The sequence below is a fragment of the Arvicanthis niloticus genome, chromosome 6 (genome assembly GCF_011762505.2).
Source record: "Arvicanthis niloticus isolate mArvNil1 chromosome 6, mArvNil1.pat.X, whole genome shotgun sequence".
Classification (NCBI taxonomy): domain Eukaryota; kingdom Metazoa; phylum Chordata; class Mammalia; order Rodentia; family Muridae; genus Arvicanthis; species Arvicanthis niloticus.
Window position 1 is genome coordinate 52,960,911 of NC_047663.1, and position 14,837 is coordinate 52,975,747.

The 14,837-nt window shown below is 44.8% G+C and overlaps 2 protein-coding genes across 7 annotated transcripts in view; one reads left to right on the top strand and one right to left on the bottom strand.

The window, feature by feature from the left end:
* The first annotated feature begins 5,333 nt into the window (after nucleotides 1-5,333).
* Ndel1 (nudE neurodevelopment protein 1 like 1) overlaps nucleotides 5,334-14,837 on the top strand; it is a 36,078-nt gene continuing 26,574 nt past the window's right edge. For 2 of the 6 annotated variants that reach the window (XM_034504952.2, XM_034504950.2), the window contains exon 1: nucleotides 12,295-12,432. The gene's annotated coding sequence lies outside the window, so the exon portion shown is untranslated. Of the gene's footprint in view, nucleotides 5,469-5,518; nucleotides 5,685-12,294; nucleotides 12,443-12,757; nucleotides 13,011-14,837 lie in introns of those variants that run through there. The other 4 variants (XM_076936565.1, XM_076936563.1, XM_076936564.1 and 1 more) reach the window with 4 other exon arrangements.
* On the bottom strand, nucleotides 10,853-12,818 carry LOC117710293 (uncharacterized). The gene is made up of 2 exons (XM_076935263.1): nucleotides 12,094-12,818; nucleotides 10,853-11,875 (listed from the first exon to the last, which is right to left on the bottom strand). Exons 1-2 carry the CDS (start codon nucleotides 12,816-12,818, stop codon nucleotides 11,827-11,829), a joined length of 774 nt encoding a protein of 257 aa, XP_076791378.1. The 3' UTR covers nucleotides 10,853-11,826.

Here is a 14,837-nt window from a genome sequence, read left to right on the forward strand (position 1 = left end):
CGGTTGATCAATGTCTCAGTGTTGTCATTTGTCTGATGATCCCCACGTCTCCTTGTATTTCTGAAGTTCTCTGAAAATCACCTTTGTCATAGTGACCTCTTCTGACACTGAGTCCTCTGATCTGTAAAGTGGGGCACTAATTGGTCCTTCAGGGGCTTGGTGTAAACTGATGTCAGAAGCAGTAACCTCAGGGTCTGATCCATAGCAAGCATCCAATACCCGATAGTTATTTTTATTATATGCTGAGTGTTATGTAAGAAGAGGATAATTATGTCATCCCACACTGTTTATAGAAAGAACGCTGTCTTCTCAACTCTGGTTTCGAAGTTCAAGTTGCAGCTGGGAAAGATGCCAAGGGGCATAGTACAAAGTCACCGCTGGCCACTGACCTTCCTTTCAGCTTAGTCTTCCCTGGGCTCTGGCTGCTGTCCAGATGTGGGCCAAGTAAACAGGCTACTGTTGAACACAGATAAGTCAGATCTCTAGATATAGGTCTGCAGGGGAAACAATAGGAAACCCCACTCCTGGAATAGAAGACAAAGCTCTGGTACCCGTGAGTGTAACAAAAGGGAAGTAAGCCAGGACTCATCTGAGTCTCAGAAGCCTGGGATGCTGTCAGAAAAGCTGATGGACTTTCAAGTTGTGATTGATGAGTATTAGGGCAGCAGGGAGAAGCTGTGAGGGTGACTGAGGTTTTGTTGGTGTGGATTCTCGGACATACTAATTTTTTTCTGTAAAGCTGGGAAGCTGGATTCTACTTGTAGTCCCTGAAGGATGGTCTCTGTACCACTGCCGGCCTGTGAAGTGATTTACATGATGCAGAGATGAGTACTGGAGATCTTGATAGTTACTTATTTTGTTTCTCAGATCAAGGGGATATGATTGTTGTCAGCTCCTTGGCTTCATTGATGTGCCAGGATGAAGCAAAGGTGGGATTTAAGCTCTTTTTTTTACACAGGTGAGTCCATTTAAAGATGATTTGCAGAAATGGCAAACACTGTACAGATGGCAAAATATGCATGGCAGATGTGGGAGGCAGAATGATAACTCCTCAAAGATGTCGTACATCAACAGGGACTTGGCATATATGATTAAGGATTTTGAGATGGAAAGATTATATCAGGTTAGATGTGTAGACCCAGCATAGTCTGAGAAGGGATGTAGGGTCTAGTATCAGCCATGATGGAAGCAGCCTATGTGGTGATATGCCCCAAGCCTAGCCAGTGGTTTCCAGAAACCAGCAGAGCCAAGGATCTGATTCTCCCCCTGCAACCCAGAAGAGCCAATACCTTGATTTTATAACTATGTAAGCCTTATTTTGAGTCTTTGACTTCCAGAAGCAAAAGAGACCATGTATATGAGTTGTTTGAAGCCACCCCGTTTGAGGTCATCTGTTACCATAGCCACAGGAAATGAATGCACGGAGTGTTAGAGGAACTTAAAGTGATACAGTCTGCAAGTTCAGCATTTCCCTAGGGCAGAGGAATGGGCATTGGCCACCTAACTCATCCATCTAGGAGGAAGCTGGCCCAGTCATCATGTCTGGCAGTCTGGTCAAAAGTAGGGAGGGCATTCCTACATTCCTACAGGGAGAATGCTTGAATGGGTGACATAATGGGCCCTGACTCATCAACACAGTCAACAGCTGTCATTTAGTTCAGCCTGCTTAGAGACATCGATACCCAGAAATGGGAAGTAACCTAGCAAAGTCACCAGCAATGGGGCTGGTTAGGCCAGGATGAAAAAAAAAAAAATGGTTCTGTTCCCCAGGCAGGGGTAAGGAGTTAACTCTGCAGAGACATGCCTAGGTTCCCACGTGAGGGTGGGAAGCCCTGGTGAGGGGTGGGGCCTATGTCTGGGGGTGGCTCTCACCACTTTGTGGCTACCTCTGTGTGCCTGAGCCTCTGGTTCTCATGTCCCTCCCTCCTCAATCTTTGAATCAGCTTTAATAGCCATTCTGTTAACATGTGATCTTCAGAAAACAGTTGAAACAGTGATGTCCCAGGGCCGGGGCTCCTGGGCTCTCCCCTCACCTCTGCCTGAGTCCGGAGTGCTGCTGTGAGCCTCCCCTCTTCCTTGCCTGCTCCCCTTTGCAGATGCTTATTTTCTTTTTATAGAAAGGACATTCTTTTGTGGTGAACATGAAACCTGGGATGCTTCATTTTTGCAGCTCAGCATGGGGAATCAGAGTTGGCTTCTGTGGTAGGAACACTCCTGCATAAAGCCAGATTCCTAGTTTTGAGCAGAAACTGTTCTCTATATAATGCTTTTAATCCCAGTAATTGGGAGGTAGAGGTAGAGGTAGGCAGATCTCTTTGAGTTCCAGGATAGCCTGATCTATATAGTAAGACCCTAACTAAAGAAACAAAACAAAACAAAACAAAACAAAACAAAAAAAACCCAAAAGATTGTCGGGTGTGACTTTCCATCCTCAGAACGAGCAAGTATAATTAGATGCATATGAGATAAGTTACACAGACCACAGGCTGGGAGCCTGGCAGAAGGGTGGGAATTCTTATGAACCAAGCAGAAGAACTGGGAAACTTCCCAGTGAAACTCCAGGACTGTGGAGGCTGTTGTGTTTTATAAAAAGATAGAGAAGAAAGGGTATGTTTGGTGGAGGCTTGGTATGGTGTCGGGGAAGGGGGTGCCTCCGCTGGCCCATGCTGAGGCATCCCTGCCCCCTGAGGTACCAGCCAGACCATGGTATAGTATAGAATTTATTCAGGGTATAGTATAGAGTTTATTCAGGGAATGGGGAGTTTATTCAGGGGAGTTAAGGGGGGGAGGTAAGGAGGGAGGGAGGAGAGAGAGAGAGAGAGAGAGAGAGAGAGAGAGAGAGAGAGAGAAGTAGAGGCTGGTCATGAGCACATGGAGATGGGGGGGGGGGAAGGAAATGGGGAGAGAGGGGGAAGAGCTTACGGAGCAGGAGCAAGGGGATAAGAGAGCAAGAGCAAGAGAGTGAGGAGGGGGCGAGCAGCCCCTTTTATAGTGAGTCAGGCACACTTGGCTGTTGCCAGGAAACTGTGGGGTGGAGCCTAGACTAAATGCCAATACAGGCCTAGGTTACTCTTGTGCCTACCAGGCTCAAAGGGTGCAGTTTGTTTTGTTTTGAGACAGAGACTTACTTGCCTTGCAGCCTAGGCTGGCCTCAGACTGCTGCAATCACAACTGTGCACCAGCAACGCTTGGCCCAAAGACTATGAAGAAAAACCCTAAATCCATCATTTTAGGAAACTGCCAAGAACGTAGAGGAGAAGAGTATACTCTAGATTTAGATGCAGTATTGCTATATGACAATGAAAACATTACTTGCTTTTGTATGTTTGTCAAAATGCAGAAAGAAAAGGGGCGGGGATGAAAGAGAGCGAGCAGAAAGCAGTGAGGGAATGAGCAGAACTCATTCTGAAGATAAGCACTGAGGACGTTTGACATTTGATGTCTATATTCCTAGACTTTTTTTCCTGATGTTCAACGTGTGTTTTTCTAGGTTAAAATGGAATCCTATGTGTATTATTAACTGCTTTCTTTGTTTAACTGAACATTGGGAGCATTTTCATTGTTAATATTCTTCTGTAACTTTATTGCATTATTGACACATTATTCAGAGTGGCTATCATGAGTCCATGTCCTCAATGCTTCTTTTTTTTTTTTCCTTTCAGTGAAAAGAAATTCATGTGTATGAATGTTTTGTCTGCGTGTATGTCTGTGTACCATGTGCATGCAGTGCTCATGGAAGTCAGGAGGGCCCATTGGGTCCCCTGAGACTGCGGTTACAGATGGTTGTGAGTCCCAGTGGGTGCTGAGGAACTGAACCTGGGGGCTCTTAAGTACTAAGCCATTTCTTCAGGCCCTGTCAACTTTCTCTCTCTCTTTCTTTCTTTCTTTCTTTCTTTCTTTCTTTCTTTCTTTCTTTCTTTCTTTCTTTTTCCCTTTCTTTCTTTCTTTCTTTCTTTCTTTCTTTCTTTCTTTCTTTTTCCCTTTCTTTCTTTCTTTCTTTCTTTCTTTCTTTCTTTCTTTCTTTTTCCCTTTCTTTCTTTCTTAAAGATTTATTTGTTATGTATATGAGTACATTGTAGCTGTCTCCAGACACACAAAAAGATGGCATCAGATCCCATTACAGATGGTTGTGAGCCATCATGAGGTTGCTGGGAATTGAACTCAGGTCCTCTGGAAGAACAGTCAGTGCTCTTAACTGCTGAGCCATCTCTCCAGCCCTGTCAACTGTTTCTTATTGCTCACTTCTTATTGTTTTATTAGCATTCTAAATTAGAAAAATATTTTTCTTTAGTAAAAGAAAAAAGGAGCAGGATAGAGTAGCAGAAGGAGCCGAAGCAATGAGCTGGGTTTTGAAGCTGACCCCTGGAGACTTTCTATTCATTCCACAAATATTCAGTACTTCCTGACACCAGGCTTTGGGACTAAAGGCCAGAGTCATGGCTGTTGCCTTAAATGTCACCTTTATTAAAAATGCAAAGCCCTGAAAAGCTGATTGTTCTCATTGGTACACGTCAGGGCCTGACATACTGATGTGATTTTGGCACTTTCTGTTTTCCTTCTTCTTTCTTCTGTCTTTTCATTGTTAGAAAACCTGCAAGGGGCTTGGGATATGGTTGGAGAGATAGCTCAGAGGTTAAGAGCACTGGCTGTTTTTCCAGAGGACCTGAGTTCAATTCCCAGCAACCACACAGCAGCTCACAACTGTCTCTCTAACTCTAGTTCCAGAGGATCTAACACCCTCACACAGACACACATGCAGGTAAGATGCCAATGCGTGTAAAATAAAAATAAAGAAAGTAAAAGAAAATTTACAGGAAGCTGGGCTTTATAACACATGCTTGGAACCCCAACACTCAGAAAACTGAGAAAACTTAGAAAACTGAGAGTACATGGCCAGCTTGGGTTCCTAGAAATGACTTGTTTCAAAAACCCAAACCAGATGGGTGGTGGTGGCACACATGCTTGTAAGCCCAGCACTTGGGAGGCAGAGACAGGCAAATCTCTGTGTGTTCAAGATCAGCCTGGTTAAGTTCTAGAATATCTAGGGCTATATAGAGAAACCCTGACTCTGAAAAACAAAAACAAAAACAACCAACAAACAAAAAAACCCAAACCAAACACACCAAAATAAAACCCAGAAAACCTCCAGGAAGGGTTTCTCCACTTCTTTTGTTAGTTGCTTTTCCTTGGGGCTAAGGACTGTGCTAGTCAGTCAATAAATATTTGTTGAATGGCTGAATACATAATCTTTGGGTGCCAGCAACTGACTCATTGGCTTTCCCAGTAGTGGAAATTAGGCTGAGATTGTATGATACAATCAGCTCAGGCTGGTCAGAAACATTCCATTTCTCTTCATCCCTGTCATTGCACAGTCTGGGTTGAGAGCAGGCAAAGCAGGTGCCCTCCCTCCCTGTCTGTGCAAGGTCTGTGATCATCTTTTTTCCTCCAGGGACAGTCACAGTGTTTATGTAAGTACGATGTCAACAGCGCTTGGCGTTGCCAGGTGTTAACCAAATTAGCAATGAACAGTGTTGTCGATACTTTCTTGGGCAGGTAGCTGCCATTCTAAGGATCAGGCTGTGGTTGAAACCAGCACGGAGCCTCAAGACTGAAGCTTAGGAGATCGGAGGCTCTGCAGCTGGGAAAACCACACGGTTTCAGGTTGGGAAGAAGTCCAAAGGCAGGTAGGTGGCTGGGGAAGAAATCAGGACAGACCCCAGACTGACGGGTGGATGGCAGTATGAGTTCCACCAGGAGAAGACACATGGCTGCCTGCGTAGGGATTCTCCTTTAGGCTTTAGTTTATCTTCTCAGATAAGGAAGAGAGCTTGTTCCCGACAGGGACCAGTCTTCAGGGCAGGCCTGTGAGGGGAAGGTCTGCTGCAGTCCCAACCTAAATTTTTCTCACCTTCAAGAGCCAGCATTCAGCAACTTGCAGGCACTTACAGATTTAAAACACCTCTTGGCAAAGGGTCCAAGGGCCAGAAGCCTGTGCTGTTCTCCATAAGACACAGTGAAAAGGGAAAACAGGAAGAAGGCTGGGAACCTAAAAAATTGTGTACTGACTGCAGCGGCATGTGCCTGTAGCTTCAGCTGCTTGGGAAGCTGAGGCAGGGGGATCACTTGAGCTCAGATTTTTTTTTAAAACATTATTATTATTATTTTTAGATTTATTCATTTTATTTCATGATATGGATGTTTTGTCTGCGTGTATATTTGCTCACGGTGTGTGTGTTCCTGGTATCCTCAGAAATCAGAAGAGGGCATCAGATCTGTAACTGAAGTTACAGATGATTGTAAGCTACCATATGGGTGCTGAGATTGGGAACCCAGGTCCTCTCTGCAAGAGCATCAAGTTTTGGCTCATAATTACTGAGACAATGCTCTAGTTTGGAGCTCAGAACTTTGAGGCCAGTTTGGGCAACACAGTAAGACTTTGTCTTTTAAAATCAACACCAAACATACCTCATAGGAAATTCACTCACAGACAGCTGGAGTTAGATAGAAGAGCCGAGGTCAGAGTTTGAGCTGCTTTGAGTAGTTTGTGGATATTGCCAGCTCAAGAAGGTATTGAGAGTGCAATAAAGACAAGGAATGAGCTTCTCCTTTCAGGAAATACTCCAGGCATACTGTCTGTGGCTTCCTTCCACCTCTCTGTCTGTCTGTCTGTCTGTCTGTCTGTCTTGAGGTGGGGGCAGTCATCTATGTTGTCCAAATTGTTCTCCAACAGTACTGCTGCCTTGGCTTCCGGAGTAGCTGGGACCAGGCATTAGCCACCAGACCAGGCTTAGAAGTGGGCATTCGGTATTAAAGTCAACTGTCATCCACAATCTTGGAAGAGGAAATCCATTGTCTGGTCAAAGGCTCTGTCCTCTGTAGGTCACCATTCATCCAGCCACATTTATTGGATACCTATTCTATGCCAAGAACTATGATGAAAAAGTATATATTTCTTTAATGAAGACATCTGCATATTACTAATTTATTTAATTTTGCATATCTTTTGTATTCTTTTGCTGAATGGATACAATGTCATTAAGCTTGACAACTTAATGAAAGAAAAAAAAAATCCTATGTCCTGTTTTCAAAAGCAGGTTTTTTTGACTTGGGGTTTTACTCTGTATCCCAGGCTGGCCTTGAACTCATAGAAATTTTCTTGTCTTATCGTCTTAGGCATACAGAATAATCATATGCTTGGCCTGAGAGCACTTTCTACCCCTCTTTGTCACTGACCCTAGTTATTTTTCTTTGTCAGCTGTCTTCTCCATTAGAATACAAACTCCATGGGGTGAGAAGTATGTGCCTTAGACCTGCAAGCACTAAACTCATAGTATATGATTGACAGGTTTTCTGCTCTGTATAAAACCATTTCTTATCTCAGAGGCTATATTTGTTTGCTTCTGTTTTGTTTTTTTGTTGAGATAGTCTCATGTAGTCTAGGCTGTCTTTGAACTCACTAAGTAGTTGTGTAGCTGAAGATGACCTTATACTTCTGATCTTGTTTCTACTTCCTGAGTTCTGGGATTATAGGCAAACTTTTTTTTTTTTTTTTTTTTTTTAACATAACCATCAATTCCTTCTTTTGTTTTCACTGAGGCACATTAAATGAGTGTTTGCTAAGTGCCTGGTGCTGTGGGATATTACAACTAACACACCCTTGAACTTAGGTTTTAGGGGGAAGGGTTGAATACCTCAATGGCTAAAAGGCAGTGTTTTACTTTTTTAAAAAAAATATTTATTACTATTATTTTTAATCCATTTTGAGACAGAGTCTCATGATATAGTCTTACCTGGCCTGGAACTTACTATACAGACAAGGCTGACTTCTGCTTTCTGAGTTGGGATTGAAGGCATGCACCACCATGCTTTGCAATATTATTCAAAATAATTTATGTGTATGTGCGCGAGTGTGTGAGTGCATGTGGGTGTATGTCCTTGGGGAGATCAGAAGAGGGTGTTGGATCGAATAGAGCTGGAGTTACAGGCAATTGTGAGCCACCTGATATGGATACTGAGAACAGAACACAGGACCTCTGGAAGGGCAGTAAGTGTGTGCTTCACGCCGGGTGGTGGTGGCGCATGCCTTTAATCCTAGCACTTGGGAGGCAGAGGCAGGCAGATTTCTGAGTTCGAGGCCAGCCTGGTCTACAGAGTGAGTTCTAGGACAGCTAGGGCTACACAGAGAAACCCTGTCTCGAAAAACAAAAAAGCAAAAAAACAAAACAAAACAAAAGTGTGTGCTCCACTGGTGAGTCACCCATTTAGCCCACATTTATTGTTTGTTTATTAATTTATTTAGTTATTGGTTTATTTTGTGTGTGTTGTTATGGTTCATATGTTGAGGTCAGAGGACAGCTTAAGTAGTTAGTTCTTTTCTTTTACCAAGTAGGACCCATGGATCAAAGTCAGGTGGTCATACATTGTAGGCTAGTAACTTTACTGGCTCTGCCATCTTGTTGGACCCCAAAGGCAGTGTTTGTAAATTTTCTTTTAACTATGTGGCCCTTTATTTGTGTTTTGAAAATCAAGGAAGGCTTCCTAGAGGAGTTACACTGTGAATGAGACTAAAGAAGGTAGAAAGGTGGCAGACATAGCCTCGGATGTGGTCACAGTGTACAGGGCAGTGAGAGTTGATAAGATGGTCCTCTAGAGGAAGGAGACTGTCCTTTGGGGGCGGGTTATCTTATTTACTATTCTATTGCTGTGAAGAGACACTATGACCAAGAAAACTTGCAGAAGGAAGCATTAAATTGGTGGGCTTACTTATAATTTCAGAGGGCTAGTCTATGATTATCATGGTGGGAAGCATGACTGTAGGCAGGCATGGCCACGGGGCAGCTGAGAGCTTACATCTTGATCCACAGGCAGGAGGCAGAGAGAAAGATTAAGACTGGGTCTGGCGTGGGCTTTTGAAACTCCAAAGCCTACCCCTGCTAGCACATCTTCTTCAAGAAGCCCATGCCTCCTAATCCCCCCTAAACATTCAAAGATAAGAAGCCACGGGCTCTTTCTCATTCAGACAACCACAAGGGGACACAGTAGTGCATCTGGTTAGACTCAGGTGAACTTCAGGATGCAGACTGCCAGGGTGGGTTGGAGTGCTTGTGTGAGCTCTGCTCCTTCATGGCCACAGTAACAAGGAGACAAATCAAGTTTGGAAGCAGGGGTGCTCTGTACACAGTGACATTTTAGTGATATTCTGAAAGCGATGTAGAGACTGCTAGGGTGGAATAAGAAGTCATTCAAGGGAGGGAGCTTGGGGTGGAGTTGAATAGGAGGCAATAGATAAACAGGTAAACAGGAGGCTTTGGACTGGGGAAATGGAGGCAGGATGAAGTGCAAAACGAACGAACTTGAGTTTGTAAGGGGAAAGTGGAGAGAGTGTGGTGATCACATCGGTGAACTGAAAGCCAGTGGTGGGGATCATTACGGGAGAGTCAATGAAAAGTTTGTGTTTCCATGACTAGAACATAGCACATCTGAGAGCATGTAAATCATTCTAGAGAATTCAGTGAAGCAAAAGGAAGATCTGTTGGGGTTTAGGATAGAGGACATGAGGCAGATCACTAGTGACCAGCCAGTTACTGAGTATTCCTCACTCAATCTGATCTCCACCCTTAAGGATGAGCAAGAAAACATATTGATTAAAGGAGTATAGAAAATTAGATTGAAGTATTCTCTCATTCTCTCTCTCTCTCTCTCTCTCTCTCTCTCTCTCTCTCTCTCTCTTTTCTGTCATTTAAGCCTGGGTATTCTTATGTAGTGCTGTAGGCTGCTCTCTCTCTCTCTCTCTCTCTCTCTCTCTCTCTGTTTTCTGTCATTTAAGCCTGGGTATTCTTATGTAGTGCTGTAGGTTGCTCTCTCTCTCTCTCTCTCTCTCTCTCTCTCTCTCTCTCTCTCTGTGTTTTCTGTCATTTAAGCCTGGATATTCTTATGTAGTACTGTAGGCTGGCCTGGAACTTTCCGGGATCACAGGCATGTACTAGCACACCCAGTGAGCCTTTGATTTTCGTGGTGTCTTATTTACCTAATCCATAAGTTAAATAAATATGTTCCATCTCCTCAGAGTTTCCATAGCAGGTTTATATGCAAACTGCATCGCCGTGCTGGCTAGTCTTATGTTAACTTGACACAAAAGCTAGAGTGATCTGAAAGGAGGAAAAAATGCTTCGTTACATCCAGCTATAAAGAACTTTTAATTAGTGATTGATGGGCGAGGCCCAGCCCATTGTGGCTTGTGCCATCCCTGGGCTGGTGGTCTTGGGTTCTGTAAGAAAGCCGGCTGAGCAAGCCATGGGGAGCAAGTCAGTGAGCAGTACTCTCCCCTCCCCCACCCCCAATCCCCATGGTCTCTGCATCACCTTCTGTGTCCAGGTTTCTGCCCTGTTTTGAGTTCCTGTCCTGTTCCTTTGGTGTTGAGCAGTGATATGGAAGTGGAAGCTGAATAAACCCTTTCCCTGACAACTTGCTATTTTGTCATGGTGTTTCATTGCAGCAGTAGAACCTTAGCTAAAAGTTATCTTTTTTGAGTATGTGATGGGCCAAAGTCCAGCATTCTCCAAAGCAGCTGGAGTTTGGACCCAGATCTCTCTTTTGGTAGCTGATCACCCATTGGAAGGGTGGAACTTGATCTGTTTCTTGTATTTTGTAGCAGGGAAGATGATGGTGTATTTATATGTATTCTCAGAGATTGTTACATTGAACTTTCTGGTTCAGTCCAAAAAGGATCTTGTACTAGAACCTATGCAGAGTGCTTTGGAATGCTTTCTCAAGTTAGAAGGGTATGGCAGCCTTTACCTTTTCTCCTCTGATAAATAAGCTGGGTTTTGTGACTTGTGCTTCCTTTTGAGATTGTCATCTTCTTTACTGATTTATTTCCCATGGATTTGGTGTAATGGAAGGAGGTGGGGCAGTTTGCTGACTCTTACCCTATTCCAGCCCCTGGGCCAATGAAGAAGATCAGAGCAGGGCCTTTGGCTTCTGAGGGCTCTGCCAAGCTAAGCCCATTCATTAAGAAGGGGATGATGCCAGTCCTAGGGCCAGAGCAAACGGGAGGGGCAGCAGCCTGAGAGATGATGTCAATGTTTTGTGAAGGGCTTGGCCAGCCATTAGGTGACTCAGTGTGTTTCTTAGCACCTCAGCCAGGAGGCAGAACAGAAGCTTAGGCCTTTATCTTTTCCTGTTCGGGTGGGACTGTTGCTGTCTTGGCACCAGGTCTGTAGGAAAGCCTTCATTAATCACTTCCCTGCCTGAAGTCTGATTAGACTGAGTACAATTTCAGTCAGGTAGGGAAGCCAGACTGAGTTTCAAAACTGTTCCAGGACACTGGCCTGGAAAGCAGACCTGTTTTGAGACTTACGTTACAATATAGAAAATAGATCTAATGATTTCAGTTTCAAATGTTGTTATGGTTAACAGTAGTGTAGAGAAAGCACTTTAGCCCCATGGTCTAGCTTATGTTTCCCTTGTCAGCGTAGTAGTGGATAATACAGCTTCTGAGTTTGAATTCGCGCTGTAGTTGAGTGACCTTGGGGAACTTCATCTTGCTGTTTCTTACTGGTAAATGAAAGTAACATGGGGTTACTGTGACAAAGCAATGCAGACCAGTGACTGGTACAACTACGGGCGCAACAAACCTCACAGTGAACTCATAATCATTCTTTAAAACTCCATGTCCTTTATAGTGTAGTTCATGGTGCTTTAGACACCACTAATCTTCCTCTGCTCATCCTTTTGGGTTCTCCTTAAAAATCCATCTTGCACTGTTTTTGTTTATATTCACCTTTCAGAAAAGTACACGTGGGTTTTTCTTAGGCTCAGCATGTCTTACGCTATGTTGTTTTGTCTCCAAACTTTAAAACCAATCCCAACAGCACTGAAATAAGAATTACACTGAGCATGAGACAGCTAAAGTTCCTAAAGTTCCCTAAATGCCATTTTTTAAATTTAAGTTTCTACTCCCAGGACAGTTGCGCATTTTTCCTGTCTCCTTCTTGAGCTAGTAATCCTTTATACTTGCTTCCCTTCTGAGCCTAGGGAACTACTCTAGGCAACCGCACAGCTTCCGGAAATCGCAGAGGGCTAAAAACCCACCTCCTTCGGTGGCCAGGGGCGGCGCCTGCGCAGGACGGTGTCGCAAGGCTGACGTCAACGCGCAAGGCCTCGGACGGCTCCATGTGACGCTTGCCTCCCACTGCTCCTCCCGCCTGCTTCTGCGCATGCTCTCGACTCCGCCCCCGTGCGTCACAGAATGGCCTCCGACACCCAGGGAGCCCCTGACGTGTCGGGGAGGAGCCCGGTGCGGGGGTACGCGGAGTGGAGCTCAGGGCTGCGGAAGGGAGCAGAGCTGAGAGGCTGGGCGGGCCTGGCCAGGCCAGCAGAGCAGAGACGTCGGCCGAGCGGCGGCGAACATGCGCTTTTGACACATTGGCGGTGAGCTCCGGTGCGAGGCAGCCTCTGGGGTCGAGCTGGGCGGGCAGCGCCGAGGCCTGCCCCTGGGGAGCCTGTCTGACCGCGGGGCTGTGGCTCAGGGCCCGCTGGGCCAGGCCGGGCTTGGGTTCTGGGGCGGCCGGAACGGAGACAAGCGTTCCAACCGCTCTAACTGTCCCCTCCTTACTGTCGGAGGTGTGGCCCACCGGGGGCATCTGCAGGAGAGCGAGTCCTGGGCTTCCAGAGGAGGAACGGAGGCCGGGACGTGGCACCGGGGGCTGAGGCGCTGACGGCTCGAGGAGTGGCCCAGTTGGGGTGGCAGCGGCGCGCCCAGCTTCTCGCTCCACCCACCCTGGATTCCCTGGAGCTGCCAGGGTGGTTAGGAGCATGGCTGGATCTTGATTTCCCAGCGCCCCATATGCGTGCGACCAGAGCGGGAGCAGCCCGCGTTGGCAGAGACTGGCAGTCTCGTGACTGCCTACCCAGAACTGCTAATCATCCGCTTTGGAGTTGGGGAAAGTATCTTCAACCGACTCCGGTTGTTTGGGTTCTCTTCTTATTTTTCTCTGGGAAACGATGAGGCGAGTAACCCTTTAAGTTTAATGTTCTTTTCATTATCAGGGCCCATTCCTGTAGCGCTTGTAAACATTCGTTGTTTGCACTTGTGACGGATACTGTAAGTCACTTTTTGCTGGGTGGGGAAATTGTACCTAAGTACAGGGATTGGGGGCAATTGAGTGATTTTTATTTGGGTTCCACTAACTGGTGAGAAATTTAGCTTGGATTACAATTTACCTTTCTAAGTTCAGGGTTCTGGTTTCTGTTTTCATGAGATTTTTATACGTTCTTCAGCAAGAAAGAGGACTGAACATTGGCCTTGTCAAAGATAATACCAGAAGTTACTAGATGACTTACTTGTTTTCGAATAAATTGACAAAAATCAGCTCAGTTATTAGAAAAATCTTACCCTGAAGCTTGCTCCTGAGTGACTGGTTGTTAGTCTGAAAATTCTGTTGCTTTCACTGTGCTTAAGAGATAGGGTAGTGTCTGCCAGATCAGAAAGTTGGTAGGGCAGAGATGATCAAGTTGAGGAATCAAAAGAAGCCACAGGACACCCAGTTGGAGGTTCTCTTCTGAATTGTTGTTAAACTCTCTAAGGAGTTGGAATGCATAAAGAACAAAGAAAACCTTTAGCCCCAGTTAGAGATGGACCTAATCTTAGTAGAAGTTGCTAAATCTGCAGAGCCTTTGTTTTGAATTAGATAAATTGAAGTTGGATACAGAGCATTTGAAATTAAAAAAAAAAATAGACCTGAATATGCTTTCATGAGACCAACAAAATTTGTTTTCATTTGTATTTTAAACCATACTAAAATAAACTTGAGGATTGAGGACTTAAGTTAAAATTAATTTTCTTAGTGCTGTAGAGAGTATCTTTGCTAATGTTAGAAATGTTAGATGGTGTTAGATAACTGTTTAAAGTTTAAGTGAGCTAATTGTCAGTTGTTCACATCTAAAGGTCATATAGAGTGTGATAACGTCTGGTGCAGAAGTTGTAATTTTAGACTCATACTCCATATGAGACCTAGAATTAAGGAAGATGGAGAGGAGCAGAGGGCACTTGTCTGCCTGCGTTGCAGCTTCAGAAGATTGTAGATGTGCCATTTGAGCACTTTTTTAAAAGCAGTGAAAGATTTGACATTGGTTAACTTTCCCCACTTACGTAATGTCAAGTGACAGTGAGCACATCCTCTCAGTGTACCTGGAGGCAAGCTCCACACGGTTTTGAGATCATCTGCAACGCTAGCACATTCGTTATTTAAACCTGGTTTTTCAAAGGGTAGAGTGGATGAACAGGTGTAGTGGGTAGAGCCGGGCACTGCCAGGCAAGAAGCAACAATACACAGTGTGACGGGCAGGAACTCCTGCTTTAGTCTAGCACATGAAGCTTAGTCCAGGAGAGATGTTAGAGGTCCTTTTGTAACGAAAGGATTTGAGGAATCATGTGCTTTTAAATGTGGAAGTCTGTTTAATCTCGTCTAACTTTAAAGGTCCACTTCTGGCCTACTAGTTTCTTACAGTTGAATTAACGTTTATGTGGTGTTTATGCATCAGGCTCTGTTACAAGTGCTGTGCTAATAGTAACTCACTTCGTCTTCAAAACAGAACGAATTTTCCTGTTTTATAGGTGAGAAAATGAGACACTGAGCAGCTGAATAGCTTGCCCATGGTCTCCTAGCTAGGGCATAGTGTGACTCTAGGGTCTGGGCTTTTAAGCACTTTGCATGCTGAGTTTTCTGGCTTAATTCATTTTCTTTTAAGAACTTGTTTCTGTGTGTGAGTGTGCACTCATATGTATGTGAATGTGGGTGGCTGCAGAGGGCAGCAGAGGAGCTAGAGGTACAGAG